General features: G+C 34.6%; 2 protein-coding genes across 2 annotated transcripts in view; one reads left to right on the top strand and one right to left on the bottom strand.

The window, feature by feature from the left end:
* The window catches only part of LOC130621975 (uncharacterized), a 15,307-nt gene extending 2,849 nt beyond the window's left edge, over nucleotides 1-12,458 (top strand). Inside the window, exons 3-9 of the mRNA XM_057437364.1 lie at nucleotides 566-809; nucleotides 1,445-1,586; nucleotides 2,945-3,055; nucleotides 3,349-3,496; nucleotides 4,314-4,642; nucleotides 5,522-5,620; nucleotides 6,160-12,458. Coding sequence (XP_057293347.1) covers nucleotides 566-809; nucleotides 1,445-1,586; nucleotides 2,945-3,055; nucleotides 3,349-3,496; nucleotides 4,314-4,642; nucleotides 5,522-5,620; nucleotides 6,160-12,381 — 7,295 coding nt within the window. The 3' untranslated portion in view covers nucleotides 12,382-12,458. The remainder of the gene's footprint in view (nucleotides 1-565; nucleotides 810-1,444; nucleotides 1,587-2,944; nucleotides 3,056-3,348; nucleotides 3,497-4,313; nucleotides 4,643-5,521; nucleotides 5,621-6,159) is intronic.
* The window catches only part of LOC130621976 (adhesion G protein-coupled receptor L3-like), a 27,416-nt gene extending 8,028 nt beyond the window's left edge, over nucleotides 1-19,388 (bottom strand). Inside the window, exons 1-12 of the mRNA XM_057437365.1 lie at nucleotides 18,916-19,388; nucleotides 17,784-18,490; nucleotides 17,255-17,404; nucleotides 16,926-16,994; nucleotides 16,737-16,845; nucleotides 16,368-16,563; nucleotides 14,865-14,967; nucleotides 14,649-14,698; nucleotides 14,399-14,513; nucleotides 13,944-14,047; nucleotides 13,399-13,501; nucleotides 12,613-12,766 (exon numbers count right to left, since the gene is read on the bottom strand). Of these exons, the coding sequence (XP_057293348.1) occupies nucleotides 12,613-12,766; nucleotides 13,399-13,501; nucleotides 13,944-14,047; nucleotides 14,399-14,513; nucleotides 14,649-14,698; nucleotides 14,865-14,967; nucleotides 16,368-16,563; nucleotides 16,737-16,845; nucleotides 16,926-16,994; nucleotides 17,255-17,404; nucleotides 17,784-18,490; nucleotides 18,916-18,940 (1,885 nt within the window). The 5' untranslated portion in view covers nucleotides 18,941-19,388. The remainder of the gene's footprint in view (nucleotides 1-12,612; nucleotides 12,767-13,398; nucleotides 13,502-13,943; nucleotides 14,048-14,398; nucleotides 14,514-14,648; nucleotides 14,699-14,864; nucleotides 14,968-16,367; nucleotides 16,564-16,736; nucleotides 16,846-16,925; nucleotides 16,995-17,254; nucleotides 17,405-17,783; nucleotides 18,491-18,915) is intronic.

Genomic DNA, 19,388 nt, shown 5'->3' with positions numbered 1-19,388 from the left:
ATGAATTTTTGTTTCTGTCTGGTATGAAATATTTCTTACGACTTAGGAATCATTTTACTCAATTATTTGCAAAGTAGTACCTTCTTATTTTTCGTATGACAAATTTTTTTCGTTTACCGGGGTATTTAAGAACTCAAAATTGCGAAAAGCTATAAAAGTTTTGAAGTGTTTTCTTTTCATTATATTTTAAAACACATACCTGATATATGATGCAAGGTCCTAGAGACAACGTATATTATTATTGTACCTGTCACCAATAGTTTAAAAAATGATGGATCTTGTTTTCTACTATCTACTAAACAAGGCATTTGTTAAAAATTAAAAAAAAAATCAAATTTAGGAGATAAATACAAGGGAAAAATATTTCCCTTAAAAAAAAACGATAAATACAAGGGAAAAATATTTCCCTTGTATTTATCGTTTTAAGATATAGAGAATCTGCTTGAAATGAATTGGTTGAAACTTACATAGACTTGGACGCATTGAGAATCACAAGGCTGAAAATTGTAGTTTGTTTTTAAACAGTACAATATAAAAATGGTTAAATGCTTTGTCCTGTCAATAGGCTTGGTAACAAAGGATGGTTATGTGAAGTGCACTATTAAAGAATTTAATGATTACAGACAATGGATTCGGAAACTGAAATTAGATGCCATCGACCAAGACTGGCACCTGCAAAAAGCCAATCAAGTCAAAACAGAGAAAGCGTCAAAAAACCACGAAGCGACACAAATTAGTAAACAGCGTCAGGAAAGGGCGAAGCAATTGTACGATCAAAAACTGAAAAAGAAAGAGCAGGAACGCAAAAAGTAAGTTACTGTTTGTTATAAAAACGAACTTGTCATATTACTTTTTATTTTCGAGTAAAATATACGGAATATAAAATTTAGAGAGAAAAATGTCTCGTTTATTCAGGTTTTTACACAGTTTCATTTTACATTGTTCAGACACATCGGTGGTGATTAACTACTGTCTTATATTGACAGAAGACATAACTAGATTATAGTACGCAATGCTTCAAATACAACAAAAATTTTGGCTCGCGCCGATGCGATTTTGTTTGTGAAATTTACATTTTAAATAGACTCGAATTCAATGCATAGATAGCATGTTGTGCTAATAACGCCTGGGCCTATTCACAACTTGATCTATTGTTTTTAAATTTGGGTTTCCGTGTGTATTAGAAACGCGTTAGGATATTATGTTAGCTTTATTACTCTTTCACAGGTGGCGTTGTTAAAAAAAAACTAGATCTTCGTTTTTTACCAAATGCCACCTGTGAAAAGGTGCGCCTAATGTTTCTATCAATTTTACCATAAATTTTTTACTCTCGCTATGTTTTATTTTAAGTGTTATTCCCATACCCAACACGTACGAATTCCATATAATGTTTCCACAAAACTAATTTGAGCAATCGATTATTTATCAATCCATTACCTGTTAGGTATTTAAAGTATATGGAAGAAAAAGAGTTGTACATCGAAAAAATGAAGAACGAAATGAACCGGATGTTTGATCAACGAAAAATGAAAAGAAATCAAGACCGGGAAATTAAGCTACAACAATACAGAGAAAAAGAAAAGGAGGTATAAATGTTTTTTAAAGTGTAATAAGATGTTCTAGGAAGTAGGGAAGATTATACTCAGAAATACTGAAACAGCTAACATGCATCGTTATACAGTTTGTTACATGTTTTTTTATAACTAACTTCATTATAAATTTTACCCTTAGTTGCTAAAGGTAAAACTTTGATTTCAGCATCAAAGTTTTGTAATTTTTCCAAAATAACACTGTTTGCTTATACCCCGATATACCCTTTGGTGCTAAATTGAGTTTAAACATTTTGTTTAATAAAAGTTATTAAACATACCCTCCGGTTTTTACATAGTTTACAGTTTTCGTATGAGAAAATGCTAAAATATTTACAAATATAAGTTCGGGATGATCGAGTAAAATCCGAAATAATCAGGAAGTCTGGTTATACATGGTACTTACTCCTCCTGATAAGGTAAAGTTTCGTTGTGATTTTTAAGTTCTAAGCATAATCCTAAAGAAAGTTGTTAAAGTTTGTCGATAAAAAAGATTTAATAAGAATCGAAGGGGGTAGTTTCGAGTAATAGCCAATATCTAAGCCGCTAAAAAGTAGAAACCTAAACATAAGAAAAATATCTAAAGATCAGTAAGTACCAAAGCTTTGCAACGCAGCAAAATAGAATTTCCCCTCCCAAAAAAAAAAAATTACCGGGGAGTGGGGGAGGGGGAGCTCTTGTTAAGCCTTTCTTCGCCTAAAGGTAATTTTGTCTCCTTTGTCTGTGCAAAATCCACTAGAATATTCTTTAAAAGATGTCCGAAAGAGAAGTTGTGAAAGCAGAGCAGTAAAAGCAGAGCAGTAAAAGCCGAGTAGTGAAATCAGAATAATGAAATCGGAGTAGTGAAATCGGAGTAGTGAAATCGGAGTAGTGAAATCGGAGTAGTGAAATCGGAGTAGTGAAATCGGAGTAGTGAAATCGGAGTAGTGAAATCGGAGTAGTGAAATCGGAGTAGTAAAATCGGAGTAGTAAAAGCAGAGTAGTAAAAGCGGAGTAGTGAAATCGGAGTAGTGAAATCGGAGTAGTAAAAGCGGAGTAGTGAAATCGGAGTAGTGAAATCGAAGTAGTGAAATCGGAGTAGTGAAATCGGAGTAGTAAAAGCGGAGTAGTGAAATCGAAGTAGTGAAATCGGAGTAGTGAAATCGCAGTAGTGAAAGCAGAGTAGTGAAATCGGAGTAGTAAAAGCGGAGTAGTGAAAGTCTGCGTCATGCAAGCACTTGCCTTATTAAAGTTATTAGAAACATGGGCTGCAATTAGCTGTGCCTTCACCCTTTTCTTACATCTGCCTTCATATAGCATTTCCATATAAAAAGATGCATAGAATTAGTTTACGTATATAAATTATCATTCCTTAGGGTAAGAGGATACGCATTCGAATACTATTCGATTCGAAAGAAAGCATTAAAAAGAGAGAAGAACGTATCAATGCTTTACACCAGGAGAAGCTTCTAGAAAAAGAGAAGAGGGTAATTATCTATTTTCTATTGTTAGTGGGGCAGATAGTTAAACTAATTATTTACAGCAGTCGTTAGGAGAATTCCTTAAAAATATATCGCATTTGCTACTTTGACCTTTTCGTGAACTTTTAACACGGTATTAAGGTAAGAAATTTATTCTTTTTGCTCAGCTTATTGCAAGTAAATCACAAATCCGCATTGGAAAATTTTCTTTGTCGGCTTTGTTATGCTGAAAGACTTTTGCTTTTACGTCAGCTTTCTACAAAAGCAAAACTTTTAGACAATACTTTAATTTTTACTAGACTGAAACGGTATGGAAGAGGAAGCAGTCATATTGTTTAGAAAAAATGGAGGAAGAGCGAGAAGCAAGGGAACATGAAGGGTATGCACGAAGACAGAGCATCAGTAGAAGAGAAAGTGTTTATCAAAGAGAAAGGCGAAGGAGTGATGGTACGAAATTATCTAAATACTACTCTTTAGCACGTGGAAAAATCCACGAGAATTCGCTCGTCGCTACTCGAAACTACCATTTTGGTTCACAGACAAGCAGCCAGTCGTATAGCAAGCATTGTAGTTCGAACTAAGCGTCAGCCCGCGCAAAAATGCACTGGTTTGCTGGTCCTCAGGTCTTCCTTAATCGCAAATACCCTAAGTATAGTTATTTTAATCAGCACAAATTAGCGACCCGGTTGCTATTTTAAAGAGAAGATGCTCAAAAAATATAATACATATCGTAAGCAAGCGAGTTTATTCTAGGCTACATCTGTCATCAACGGGTAGTGATCGTAATCATATTTAACTATTTGTTAGTTGAGGTAAATAACTTTTTACGGACATGGGTGGTAACAATAAATTTGATAAAAATCTTTCCTTTTTCTAAAAATTCGCTTCTGTGTTTAATTTTCACGCTACGTAGTATACTGTCGCATTACAGACAAAATATGTCTAGAGAGTCAATGTAATAATATTTTCGGGATCCCTCAAGGATTGTGATGCTGTTCATGTTGGTAAAACGAGACAGACGACGTTTATTTATCGAGACGATAATGTTTTTTATTATGGTCTAAGTAGCAGGATGTGTTTGAAACAGTCTTGACATCGTTATGAATAAAATAAGAGCTTGTAGGAAAAAAGACATAAAATTAATAACACATATCTCACTTTATTTTGACTACTTGATGCAAAAGCTGCATTCTGATATGGCAAATTTATGAATTATAAACGGCCAAAACTATGGTACCCAATCAGTGTCGATAATGTTTTTTAGCTTACATGCTGCAACATGCTCAAGAGAATCGTAACAATGCTATGCGCCATCTTGAAGAGGCGAGTGAATTTCTCAGTCGAATCGAAGCTAAGAAGGAAGAAGAAGTACAAAAATGGAGAGAAAAGTTAAAATGCATAAAAGAACGTGAGGCTTTGCTTGATTACTACAGACAAAACAGACAATACGATCAAAAAGCTGGGATGTATAGACGGCGTCATTCAAAATCAAGGAAAAGTGCATGGGATGTTGATAAGGTCTTGCTTAACCAAGTCATGGAAAGTTTCACTGAGGAAGAGAGACACGAGTTGGAAAAGTTGCAAAATAAGGAGGTAATTTCTTTACATAGGCCTTTGATCCTAAATTAAAATGTGTGGTTTTTACCAAATGCTCGCGGAAAAAATAAAAAAGTTTATCAAACGGCGACACTTAAATTAATCTTATATTCCACTTATGTGCTTGTGATGGCAACTTAATTTTTTTCATTTTCTTACTTAGCATTATTTAATGGTTTTTAAAAACAATGGCAGCTCGCAAAATAGTAATTTTGGCGGGAATTATATTTGTCAGACGTCAAATAAAAATAATTTTGCTGGATGTTTGCCAAATCCTCTAATTTCACCAAACTTTCCGTGAATGTTTGCTCCTTTACCTTTATATATACTGGGTTATCATGAAATCAAAGTTGATATAATTATGGCTAGTATTACATAAAAGGAACAAAATGACAGCGATATTCTTTTCTTATGCCAGCACTTTTTGTGACGTCAACAGAAACTCGAAATTTGTCCAAATTCTGTCTAAAATCAAATTACATTAGTTTTAGATCGAATTTTACTATTCTGTTTGAAGTTCCTGAAAGCTAATAAGGAAGTTATTCAACATATCTTTTGGGTTTTACATATTTCAGATATTAAAATGCTCTACTCGAAAATCCGATTTTGGCGGGAAAGTGTTATAGTTGTATCAAAGTTACGCCGCGTGGCGAAAAATAATTATTAAGAAAATTGGCAGTGTGGCTGATCCCCTCCAACCCAAACACGCGCGTGCTGTGGACCAAACCACGGACCTTGGGATTATAAAAGCGACCTCCATAACCCTAGGCCACCCACCATTCTAGAGCACGCATGCATTTGCATATCAAAATGTGCCAATGTGATCTATGTTTTTTGTTCTTAAACATTTTTCTCAGTATTTATATCAATCTTTAGTCGCACGACCATAAAGAATGTGAGGAATGTGACTCAATAGAAGACGACAGAAGAAATGAAGAAGAAGAAAAGGGAAAGAAAAAAGAAACTGCTGCTGAGGTCAGTAAAATTCTAGGGAATAGTCATCACAGAACAGATCAGCACAGTTTTTGATTATAATAAAACCACCATATCTTCAAACGAGTAAAATTTAACATATTTGTAAAGAATGGTAGGAAATTATGTGCAATTACCAAATTAGTAAGGCTTAAAATTCATTGGATTCTTCAAAATTGCAATTGTGTAACCCGTTTTCTGCAGGGTGGGTGATCGTGGTTACGTTTTTTTTAAGGCTTAAGTGGTTTCTGGGCTGCCATAGTGACGTATATCATTTTATATTACTTTAAAAATATACAACTTTCCGGTTTTCTTCAAACAGCACTGTTTTGATCTTTTTCAACGATTGATAGTACTTTAATACCTCTGCAAATACTCCATACAGAATACAGTACCATTCCCGAAGAAGTCGAAGTGAATAAAATTTTGACCAATTCAATTTACACTTTTGAGGGCGATTGTTTAAATATGACATTGTTTATAAAATAAAGTGTATGGTTTATGCTATAAAACTAAATTTCATTATCTTTTTATTTTCTCAGGTAAACGAAAATAGCAAAGAATCGATAACTTCATATAATGCAATCGAATCCAAAGTTAGCTCCCATTTGAAAACAAACCCCATCGAGCAAAAAATTAGTTTTGTTACATTTGGAAATATTCAACCTGATGACGTTGTTGATGTGTACCACGAGTCAAAAAGACAATCCATCGTGCCAAATCTTGCCGGTAAAAGTTCACAAATTATGGAAATACCTGAGTTGGTCATCCAGCATACAAGAAGTAGTCACGAGCATTTACCGTGTCTATTTGAAGCTGATGCAAATAAAGGTGACGAAGAGCAGCCAGACAATAAATCTGAGGAGGTGTTGGGTGATGAGGATTCAGTTTCCAAGCAGAGTTCCTATGAAATATTAGTGATACCAAGTCGCACAAATAGTCATATCAACGTCCTATCAACAACCGAGGATAATTCAAAGTTCACATTAGTGCACGTAATCGATGACGTTCCTGTATTGCTTACGTCTGCGAATGTATCGGCTGCATCAGTTAATATTGACGATTCTGAGAGTGAAAAAATTGCAGTGGCAGCACAAGCACTTGTTCAAGCATCACTTGGCAATGCAGCAAAAGATTTGGGATACTCAGCTGACGAAATATATGAAACTATTGGTGTAAAAATGGTGGAGAGAATCAAAGAAAATGAATTAGAAGCAATAAAAAGTGAGGAAATTATGGAATCTGCAAAAGAAATTACCAAATTATCACTAATAAGCGCTGCTGTTTATCTTGGATTTGATAGCAATGAAATCTCAGTTGCACTGGGCACTGCTCCTAATAACGCATCCTTGCAAGATATTGCAAAATGTTATCACCAGGAAATTCAGAAAATGGCTAAAGAAGCAGTATTTCAAGCAGCCATATACCTTGGCTACTCTCAAGAAGAAGCTTTAATGGCTGTAGAAACGTTTTCTTGGTCCATTTCGCGTTCGTCAAGTAACGAACTTTCTTCGACACAAAGCAGTTTTACAGCTCTCACAAAACAACTTGCTAAAACTGCAGTCTGTGAAGCAGCAAAGAAACTAGGATTTGAGAAGAAAATATCAAGTCATACATTCGTACATGATATTGAAGAGCGACACCAAAATGCACAACATAAATCTTCTTCCTTTACTTTAACTCCAGTGAGCTCTCGTGATTACGATGAACCGTTCAAAGTTATAGCTCACAACGCTCTAAGAAACGCTGCATTTTCTTTGAAATATTCTGAAGAAGAGGTCCTTAATGTGGTAGGACCCGAAAAGATTCACCAAGATGAAGCAACTATACGCAAGTGGGCAAAGTTGCTTGCACAAAATGCAATACAGAATTGCATTTTATCCGATACAAGTAAAGCAGATATGCACCATAAAAATTTACAACACAAAGAAGATTCTGAATTTTTAGTAAGACGATATTCATCAAATCTATGCGAGCCATCACATCAAGAAGTACATATTAAAGGAGCAAAGACACGTGACCACAAGGATCTTGAATTTGTTTCTCAAAAACTTTGCGAGGATGCAATACATCAAGCAAGCCTTGACTTGGGTATTGTTAAGGAGGAAAATAGAGTTGAAAATGTCGACTTAAAGTTGTATGACAAAAACTTGGATTACTCAGCTGACGAAATATATGAAACTATTGGTGTAAAAATGGTGGAAAGAATCAAAGAAAATGAAATGGAAGCATCAAAAAGTGAGGAAATTATGGAATCTGCAAAAGAAATTACTAAATTATCACTAATAAGCGCTGCTGTTTCTCTTGGATTTGATAGCAATGAAATCTCAGTTGCATTGGGCATTGCTCCTAATAACGCATCCTTGCAAGATATCGCAAAACGTTATCACCAGGAAATTCAGAAAGTGGCTAAAGAAGCAGTATTTCAATCAAAGACACGTGACCACGAGGATCTTAAATTTGTTTCTCGAAAACTTTGCGAGGACTCAATACATCAAACAAGCCTTGACTTGGGTATTGTTAAGGAGGAAAATAGAGTTGATAATAACGACTTAAAGTTGTATGCCAAAAATTTAGTGTCAACTGTTATGGGAAAAGCTGTGAAAATTGTTCGCGAAGAAAAAAGTGCTTCTAAATTATTGATGGAAGATAAAAAGTTAAAATCGTTCGCTTTGAAATTTTCAATGGTTGTTATTGGGTCAGCTGGAAAAATATTAGGGTATAAAGATGAAGCGATTTTAAACGCCTTATCCCGCAATATAAGTGCATGGAATAAAAAAGGTGATTCTGAGAAGCATCCAAATGTACTGGTCAAGTTTAATCAGGAATCAATCAATACAGCCGAAAGACAAAGTTTATCAAATCAACAGAGGCGAGAGTCAATTAGAAATCGACCTTTAACTCCTAAACCAGTTGCATGTAAATCAAATGACAATGTTGATGATGTTAGTGATATCGAAGAGGATAGTCATGGGGAAGCATCCTGCGCTGAAATCGATGAAGTCATGCAGAATAATACAAATGATACAGCTACCAAGGAAAGACGAGCTACACCGTACTTTCCTCCATCTATTCAACTAAAGATTGTAGAGGAATTTAACAAGAGCAAAAAACCTCACGAATTAATTATAGAGGAAGAAGAGGAAGAAGAAGGCGAAGAAGAAGATGTCAAAGATGGAGAACAAAATGCTGATGGACCTAAACTGCCTGTGAAAAGTCCTGACTTAGAAATACAAACAAAATGGTCGAAAGAATTTATAAAAAAGCTTGACAGTATCACCGGTCAAGTTGAGAAACTAGATACAAGTGAAGACCTTTCAGAATTGACAGAAGCAGAAATGATTTCCAAAATCATGCAGGAAAACGAGAAAGAAAGGAATGATCGAAACAGTTTGTCAGAGTATCCGACAGAATGTGAATTTTTGACTCTACTTAGTGTAGAAAATTCTAAATTGTTACAAAAAAGTGACGATAATGAAGTTTATCAACACGTGGAGAAGAAGGAAGCACCTCCAGGAATACTTGATTTGTATTCTTCAATCCAATCTAACATCGTACAATGTTTTTCAGAGACTTTAACTAACGCCATGACATCAGCAGATGCAATTAGTTCATCTTGTCAGATCAGTCTTTATTCCGCCATACCAAACCAGGAAAATGAGCTGTGCAGCTTATCAAACGAATCTTCATATATACTTCCTGAATTACATTCAGGAAGTCAAGTTTGTCTAACTGGAAGAAAAGACTCGATAAACATCGGTAAAAATTCGAATAAGCAAGTTAGCAATATTGACTTGGGAACTGAATTACCGCAGGTTGTTTCATCAGCAACAAGAAGTAGACTTTCTGTTGCTCCAATTGATATTAATTCAAAATCCAGCGTACCGTCTTTGCCAAGACTAAAGTCTCCCTCTAATAAAATACGTCTCCCGCAACTAAAATCACCAGAGTCAGAAAACGTACCTGCTTTAAGACAATCTCTTTCACTGATGTGTGTAGAAATTAAAGACGGTTGCACTGGTCAACATATTGAGCATGCAACTGTTGGAGATGATATGATGATAACTGAGGAACAAGAGGTGGTAATAAAGGCTCCAACAGATTTCCATGATAATTTTAAAGTTAGAATTGAAAAGCATGTCGAAAAGTCCCTCGAGAATAAGAGTTCGTCAAATGCACAAGTTAGAAATTTAACCCAAGCCAGTGTGACCAACTCCTACAATAGAAATACCGTAAAAAATAGCAAGCCATCAATAGATTCATCTAGTAAGTCATCAGCGGTCATAAAAAAATCTATTAAACAAATTTCAGCTGACAATATAAGCACGAGAGAAAAATCTTCACTAATAACCATTTCGCAGAATTCTACACCCAGCTATGCAAAACCTTTAAATCGAATGTCATCCGTTAACATAAAAGAATCTGAAGTACGTAACCGTCCAAAAACAAATTCTTCAAACTCTGTGTTTGAAAGATTATCGACAATAAATAAAAGATCTGAAGGGAAATTGACGACGAGAGATAAAGAGGTTAAAGAGAATAGCGTATTAAACACGCCAGCAAAACTGCCTGGAAGTGAAACGAAACAAAATGCGAGGACGTCAAATCGCTCTAAATTGGAACGTTATGGGTCAGTGCCATCTAAATCATCAACATCAGCATCTTCAAATGTTGAAAGTGTTTCAACTACAAAAGTAGTGTCCAATCTCACTACTAGGATATCATCGAATGAAATACCTGTTATAAAATCTCACCAAATTATTTGGCGATCAAGTCCACCTAGTAAAAGTAGCGCTATTTACAATACAAAATCTAAAGTTGGTAAAAATAAAACAAATGAAAGTCTCGACAAGGTAGCGCACAAAAAAGGTACCGAGCCTACTAAAAAAGCAAGTGATTCCAATGCATCGATGCCCAAAGGGCAAACTAAAAAATCGGTGTCATTGAAAAACATTAAAAGTAATGTTGAAGTTAAAAGGAAATCAGTTAGCAACAGTAGATCATCCTCTGTCTTCAGTAATTCTAAAATAAATAAGTCAAGAAATGCTATGGCCAATGCTTCAACTAGTCACACCAAAAAACGTCGAAGGGAGTCAAAGAAATCACTTTCCAAGGCTAAGATGTCTTCTACTTGTGCAACACAAAGTGAAAAGCAACACAACTTGAAGAAAGATAGTGCTGTTATAGAGGTTGCGAGTAACAAAATCTTCGAATTAGTTGATGGCACTGATAACCTTTACGCAACTTCACGCGTTAATGTTGACCTGGACGCAAAAGAACAATCAAAGAAATCTCTATCCAATCCTAAGATGTCCTTCACTGGCGCGCAAAAGATTGGAAACCAGCTCAGCATGAAGAAAGACAATGCTGTTCAAGAAGTTGCAAGTAACAGCATTCCGAAATTGATTGATACAAATAATCTATGTAACACTTCACAAGCTAATGTTAAAATTAACACAAAAGAGCAAACAAAGAAAACTCTTTCCAGTGCTAAGTTATCTTGTGTGAGTGTAGATCAGGGTGAGAATCGATTCAAGTTAAAAATAGATGTGACTGAACGAGATGCTGCGAGAATTAAAGTGGGAGATGAAATGAATAATCTAGAAGGAATTCAACAAAGCGCAAAAGATATTAGCGAAGGAAATGACAAAAAACTTTCTGCAAACGATGTAGCAATGGAAGATTTCAGTGATATGACCGACAGTAATAAGATGTCAACACACACAGATGCGACAAGTATTGGAGGAAAAGAAGATGATTTGGGGATAAATAATCAAGAACTTCAAAATGCTTCTAACCAGGAGAAAACTTGTAATGTGACCGGTGAAAAAGGACAAAGGGAACTCGAAAGCTTATCTCAAGATAAGGATGATCTAGCTGGAAAAGTTCCTGTGGATGCCGTACAAAATCCTGAGAATGCCAGAGAGAAAGATAACCCTGTGTCAACAGTTACCTTAGAATTTAATGGCAAACTAGACATGTTGAAAACAAAAAGTTCAAAAGTAGAAAATGATAATTTGAAAACATCAAAAGAAAACTGTTTGGAAGAGACAGTTGGAAACAACATTCGTAAACATACCGCGAAAACAACATCTAGTCTAAAGTTCTTACCATCTCCACCACCAGGAAAAAGACCAAATATGTTTATTTCGCAATCCTTAAAAGCGATGGTAAGCAACCGTGCTATGAGAGCCGTTTCAAAAAGTAAAAGTTTAGGTTCGGCCGGAAGAGTCAAGTCAAATGAGTCCAGGCGTGGTCAATATGCTTCTACATTTAAAGAATCTATCCCGATGTTACCAGTCAGCGAAGGGGATTATCAGTCGTTTACTGAATTAACTAAGCCTGGGTCCTCGATAAATGATGTGATAAACAGAAGATCACTGTCCAAAACAACAGCATCTTCCATGTGGGTACCATCTCAAAGCGTTACAGCGCGAAATTCTGCAAATGAAATCTCTTCACAATCTCCAAGTGCTGTGCTTGTGAAGGCTGCATCCTCCAGAAAACTTTCAGACTCTTCGTTTACATCTGGTCACATTTTTGTGACACCTGCTGCTTCTATCAATTTCGTCACGTCGTCATCACAAACAGATACTGCTATTAAATATCCTACACCATCATCCAGAGCGTCCATTGATGAAATTGTTGAGAAACGTGTTTCAGGCTCAAAATTGTCAAATCAGCCTTCCTTGGCATCAAACGTCGACTTAACCACTGATAATCAACTAATAGTGAGAGAAACTGCAGAAGAAAATCCAAAATGATTTTGTTTTAACGTCTTCTAAATATTTTTATATTTGTTTTTTTTATTTACGCAATTAATAGTATATTTATCTTTTTAGGATTCTAGTTTTATCTCTTACTATGCATCCCTTAACGTAAAAGTATGGACTGACCCTAGGGGCGCCCACATAGCAAAATCCAGTTAATCCTGTAACCAATTTTCTAATCGAGAAGGAAATATTGTATCTGAAAACAAATATGCAAACACATACCATATCCAACGCAATAAAAATACAACAGCCTTCTTCTTTTCGACATGAGTCTGGTAGTAACGGAAAACACCAAATGTATTCCGATGTTGAGCATCCACATAAAAGAACATGTGTACCAAAACGACGTACCAAGGGCCACAATTGCACATAACGCCTAAATTTACATATGAGAAAAAAAGGTAGTTAAATCAAAGTAAAATTAACACATTTGTTGTTGTGCAGAAACAGTGCTAAGCATTTACAGATCCTCCTTATGCGTTTTCTTTTAAAACACCTCATTGACCCCCTCTTAATTGTTAATATTCAGTACATTTAGTACACTCACGCCCACCCTATTTCGTTCACAGCCTTGTTTATTTCCTACTCTAGAGGTCTAGAGTTTGCAAAATTCCTTAATTAAACAAACCTCGACAGGCTAAAATTCGTGAAATTTGTTGATTAAACTGCTAGAAATTTCCTAAAAGTAATCTACGATTAGAGGATTTTTAACAAAAATGTTACAACCGATTTTTTTTGATGTCGTAGGATGTGTCGTAAAATCCGGAATTTGTTATGAATGAGATTTGAATGCAACAAAAACTATGGCGAACATGCTTGAAAATTCAGTCAACTACATAAAACTCAAGCACGCTATCCTTATAAGTATTTTGCAGTGATTGATGTATGATTCGAAAGCATTATTCAAGGAACGCGCTTGTGAGTACATAGATAAATAGATGTAGGCTGTATAGTTGCGAAGCATAGTTGCAATGAGGAAAAGCAGACAAGTAATGTAACTAAGCCTACCACAGTCACTTTAGCTTTTTCAACCAGTGAGACGAACAGAATGTGTGCAAGCAACATGTTGACAAGCAAATTGAGAATTAATTTCCTTCGTGTCGTCAGCTGTCTAAGATAAAAGCAATAAACCTTTCTTTGTCTTTTGAAGAAAATCAGTTGTATTTACAAATTTTTACGTAGGAGTATTGAACACAGATAATGTTTTTTGTAATGGGAGAGTAATATTAAAGCATCCTCTGTTAACTGAGAAGTTATTTCTTGCTTATTCAGTTGGTAGAGATTAGAATTTTTGTCATCAGTACATTTATTATACCACTTTTATTCTAAGTACCTAGCAGGCCCTGCAACAGAATTGAATATTTTTTATCTGTGGATTTTTTTTAATCTGATTTTTTACTTTAGCAATACACGATTTCGAGTTTCAGAAAGAGTATATGTCAATAAAAAAAGACGTACAACTAGAAGGATAAAATCCCACAGATTGCGCTTTTTAAAAATTATGTGTGTTTTTTTTGAAAAACATGTTGCTGGGGGGATGGACTATGTATTACCTGATGTAAATCATAACAGCTATACTAACAAGCTCACAAAATATGGATATGATGAGCCCAATTGTTGTTATGTAAGACAAAATTATGTCATCTTCAGCACTCGTCTGAAAAATTAATGTTATTCACATATATATCAAAATTAAGCAAGGAAACGTATGTATATATAACGTATGATAAACATTAGTCATACAGTCAATTTCACACAGTTAGGAGTAGCTCATGAAGTTTACATGGAGAATTTTTCATATAGATCATCCAACAGGTAAGGCCTGATGCATCCTCTCCTTCTTTTCGGACTTCGTCTTCTTTCCTCTTCATGTTTTAAGGATTTTTCCTCACAGGAAATACATTACTATCGATTGCAGTCTATTCGTAAATCCATTGTATTTCTCAAGGTGATAAGCCAGAAAAAATGCACTGTGGTGGGGAATTATCAAAATAAACGAAATACTTACTAACTCTCCAGTGACGAGAATAGCAAAGTTTGTCAAATGATTGCACGTAAAAGTCGTAGCATTAGCTGAGGAAGTTAAAACTTTGCATCCGGAAGTTGACCAAGTTCCAGAAGTGCTGAAAGCAAGTCACATACTAACTTTCTTAAAGCACTTTATAAAAATTTAAGGTTTTTAGGCTCAATGAAAATTGGAGATTACGAAATAACACTAAGAACTATTGGATTATCAACAAATGTGAAAATTATAGTACCTGTTCAAGATTTGCCAGAATACAGGAATTTGTTTGTACTCTACATCAGTCTAGAGTAACAAACAATGTATAATCTTGTTTAGTTTTGGTGTTCAAACTCGTACAAAGAAAGACAAGGCCATTGATTGGAATAAGCCATCACGTTAACGCTAAGCAAGGCTCACAGCTCGTTTGCTTAACTTCTTTAAAAAAACATTGGAAGCGTTATATTGTTACCTTCAAATGTCTCAATGTGATCACTGATACAATATCTTTTGTGATTTCTTTCTTACTGTTAGCTGTGTATAAGGTTCCTGAGATGATGTTGCTATTGATAAAGCTGAAAATGATCACAATTTAAATTCTTTACTAAGTGAAACCCATACGCTTTTCTACAAAAGAAGGCGCCCGAACAAAAAGAAACTATGTATAAATACTTTATTTTGTATGTACAATTTTGTTCTTAGGACAAAGAAGTTTGAAAAAGCAATGAGTTTGCTCATGGTTCCAGTAAAAAGGATTACAGTTCGGTTCGTGGATCGACTTATGAATACGTAAATATTGCGAATCGTATTCGCTACAACAATTTGCGCAACTCACCACAACTTGTTTTGCTAATTGTAGTTGACTGGCGTTGAAAAGCAGAAAATCAAATAAAAAACAAAAATATTGAAAAATTTAATCCTTTAAGGCGTGAGTATACAAAAAAGGTGTGATATTTTAAAAGCTTTTAATTACAAAACTTTATTTTGATATATTAATGTATATATTTTTAGAAAGCCTATACGATTACTTATATAATGCTATAAAAATTATTAAGAAAAAATAAAATTTGCGAATTTCTTTACTGTTTTTGCAATTATCAGAACAAAGTTCTCGCAAAATCGAAATGTTAGATCATGTTTCTCACAATTTTCAAAGGTTTCTTCGTAGAAACAACAAGACGTATGATATACGCAAACAACCTCGCGAATAAAGTTTGCAAGAAGCTGTCTATCAAATTGGGATTTTTGTTACGAAGTTAGACACGACATATTTTACTATTCAGATACGCAATAATATTTGTTACACACTTATTTTTCAAAATTGATTTGTGAGACCTTCCTGAACGGAAAATTCCTCGAACTTTTAATTTTCGATGGGTCCGTCTTGGGTGAACCGACTGACAGGAAGAAGAAAGACCACAAACCCACAAACCCCAAAATTTGCGAAATTCATTAATTCAGTTAATTCTGCCTACATTCACTTTTAAAAAGTTTGGTGGAAACACCTTTATTTACTAGTTAGTTAAACAAGTGTTTTGAACACTTGTCTTATCTTTTTAAAAAAGAAAAAAGAAAAAAAAAGTAAAAATAGTTACCAAGATGAGATTCAAACACACGACGACTCCCGTGTCGGTGCTCAGAGAGGCAAAAATTTCCATTCTTGTAGACACATTTGCGTTTTAATACAAGCTCACGAGCTTGTAATAATAATAGCTGTATTCTGTCTCTGCGCAATTTTATAGGCGTGACACGGACACACGAAAGGACAAGCGAACTCATGGATTTATAGGCGGGCTCCTAACAAGTATTAGATTTAATTTTCTGATTTTTTGCGAAATTTAATTCTCGCAAAATCTAAAGCATAGCTTATTTTTTATTCGCGAAATCGCAAAAACTAATTCTCGTAAAAATGTATTCCCTTAAGGCATATAAAAGTTCATTGTTGAATTTGCGGGATAAGAAATGGCAATCAGACCTGTTGTTGGATCCAACACTTTTATTTTTCACATTTACTGGTAATAACTTGTTGATATTCTTTATAACTACAGTGCTAAATATGATATTTCCTTTCGCTGAATGATTTCTAATGCTGATTTGATCTTGATCGTCATTTGCAAGCTCATCCGAAAACGTCATGGTGTTGTTTGGAGACATTTTAACACCTTGATAGACTAAACGTAATATAAGACATAATTAAAAGAAAATGTAAAAATGACAGAACAGAACAGGGACGCGTTTTAAAGAATAAAAAGTATCTAGGAGCAAGAAAGACAGCCCGTATTTCTTCCTTTAAGCTTATATTGATAATAATATTCATATTAATATTCATCATTTAATAACCTACCGATATTTTTCAAATATTTTTCGACTGAAGATGAGCGATCGACATCATCCAATCCACTTGATATAATAACCTCGATATCATTCAGTAACCTTATACCAACTGGAATCAACTTAAATAAAAAAATAATGGATCATTGAAGTCATAAGACTTATAAAGTGGATAAATAAAAAACAGAAATTGACATCTTACCTCGTTCAAAACTTTCATCTCTTCAATGTTCTTGTCATCTATAACTTCATTGCAAAGATCAAGGACGTCCTGTATAATTGAATATATTAAATTTGTTTACATAAGAAAGATCAAATCGCATGTTTAAAAAATGGCAGTCAAAAGGAATCTTATGAATCAATCTTTAGTCCCAAATTTCAAAAGACTGGTTCTCAGATTTTCAATCATTCATCTGCAACTTTCTCTATTTTGAACTAATCCAACTGAGAAAGAGACTGCTGCAGATACGCAGTCTGTCTATTACCGTTATTAGTAAGAGCAAAATAAAAACCACGAAAGGGTAAAAATACCTGATATTTTGGGGTCTTTGCTTCTACATTGATAAGATCAGTTATCATAATCAATTGAGTATCTGTTAGATTTTCTTCCTTGACTACCTTCACCACGCTTTTCATATGTGCTTGAGAGAAAACACGTGGTCGTTTGACATCGTCGTATAACTAAGAATAAAAAGAACAGGTCAGGACGGTTTTAGCTGACCCCGTAAAACAATTCTTTGTCTTAAACTTTTTTTCCTTTTAAACATTTTGCAGTCTTGTTTACATTAAGTTTATAAGTATTCTTTTTTAGGTTTATTTCTTTAAAAAAAAAATGTTGAGGTATTTTGCAAATATTTTTTTTAGATTGATCCATTTCTACGAAATGTTTTAAACTCCAGTGTCGCAATTGCGGGGTTTTTCATAAAAAGTCCTTCAAAAACACAACCAGTCGCTTCTACACATATTCAGTTGTTTAACATTTTAACAGAAGCTCCACTTCTTAACGTTTGCACCGCCTTAGGACCTTTGCCCCAACACCTTTCATCCAAGAAATAATTACCTGATTATAAAGTGATGCAAAAACGCCCTCATAACAGCTTCGTGGTGGGCGTTTGTTACGCCCTATGCGTTGACAATTTTCTTTATTAGTCATGGTGGTGGATTTTTTGGTTGGTTTGTATTTTGTAGACTGGGGTTGTTTCGTGACGAGTTGTGTTTTAATTGATTTGATGCCACCATGTATTACAACAGTTTTGCTGGTAGCTTGAAGCATAAGTTTCTTGCTTTTAATGATAGTGCGTCTTAGTATTACTAGTAAAGGATCACTGAATTTGTTTTCATTTGTTTCTTTGATAATTTTATTTCCTGTAGAGATTTGTTTATCCACAGATGGTAATATAATTCGTGTAAAGGGCAAATGGTACGTTGATCGTTGTTTCATAATGCTCATGCATGTGGTTGTAGGCGCAAAAGTGGCATCGCTAAGTTTTTTTTTAATGTTTCTTGCCGAATTTATCTTCTTAAATATGGCTTTCACTTTTAGTAACTTTGGCTTGAGTTTATTAAAACTTGACAGCAGTAATCTTCCAGATTGAGGTCGGTCGTTATGGCAATCGCGTACACTCTTACCATTCTGCCTCTCGTTGGTAGGAAACCGCCCCTCACGTATGGAATCCGAGTTATAAGTACTTACATCATGGTAAGGGGTATCGATATTTAAATTTTCACATGATGCCAAGGATATTAGTATCAACAATAAGACGTGATCTAAAAATAAAGAACTTTGTACAATATTACAGTCCCCTTGATGGAAAGGAAAAAATTAAGATTTTAGCAAATCGGAGACATTAAATTTTATATCTGTTATTTTTTAGGTTGTTTATAAGTTCACGTGGTAATACAACTTTATTATTTCCATCCGCAAAGTTAAATTACCGTGAAGAAGTGCCATGACTTCCCGTAAGGTACTTTTTAAGAGCGAGAAGCAAAAATATTGCATCCTAGGCTGGTTCCTTATCAACTGTATCATTACTTTTGCATCACACGCTAGAGTTACATAATTTTTTTTTAACTTGTTTAATAGAAGACTCCAAATAAACAGGATAACCTACAACCTTATAATCATCAATCAAATGCACCTCACTACAACACCACCACTACAGTGGCAAGGCTAAAGTTTACCAAAAAAGTACCTTGCATAATCAACACAAGAACCATCAATCTTGAATCTTTCTTCAACTTTTCCAAAAAACCACCAAAAGTGATTATTTTCCAGCTGTTTTCAACAGTATTGTTACAAACTGTTGTTTGAGAAAGAAAAACCTTTTAATTACCAGACTTGTGAACTTCTGAATTGAAAAGACTCGTTTATAAAAGATCTTTGCGAAAAAACACTGCATATTCTCTTGACATTTTGGCTTTTTTGTAAGTTAAAAAACTCACTGCTATTGTGTACATGCATCAACTCAGCTGATTGGTATATACCTATTGCGGTCTTTGATGTTAAAATGTTTCTTTTAAATGTTTATTAATAAATATCTTATTATAATCATCCTTTACAAACACTTAAAAACTTAAAATTACTTCAAAAATATTATGTTTGAACAGACACATATAACATATGTGGCTTTCCCAAACGTTATGGACATATATCTTTGCGAGCATA

This window comes from Hydractinia symbiolongicarpus, chromosome 12, assembly GCF_029227915.1.
Source record: "Hydractinia symbiolongicarpus strain clone_291-10 chromosome 12, HSymV2.1, whole genome shotgun sequence".
Taxonomy (NCBI): Eukaryota; Metazoa; Cnidaria; class Hydrozoa; order Anthoathecata; family Hydractiniidae; genus Hydractinia; species Hydractinia symbiolongicarpus.
This window is presented reverse-complemented; position numbering and strand designations above follow the sequence as displayed.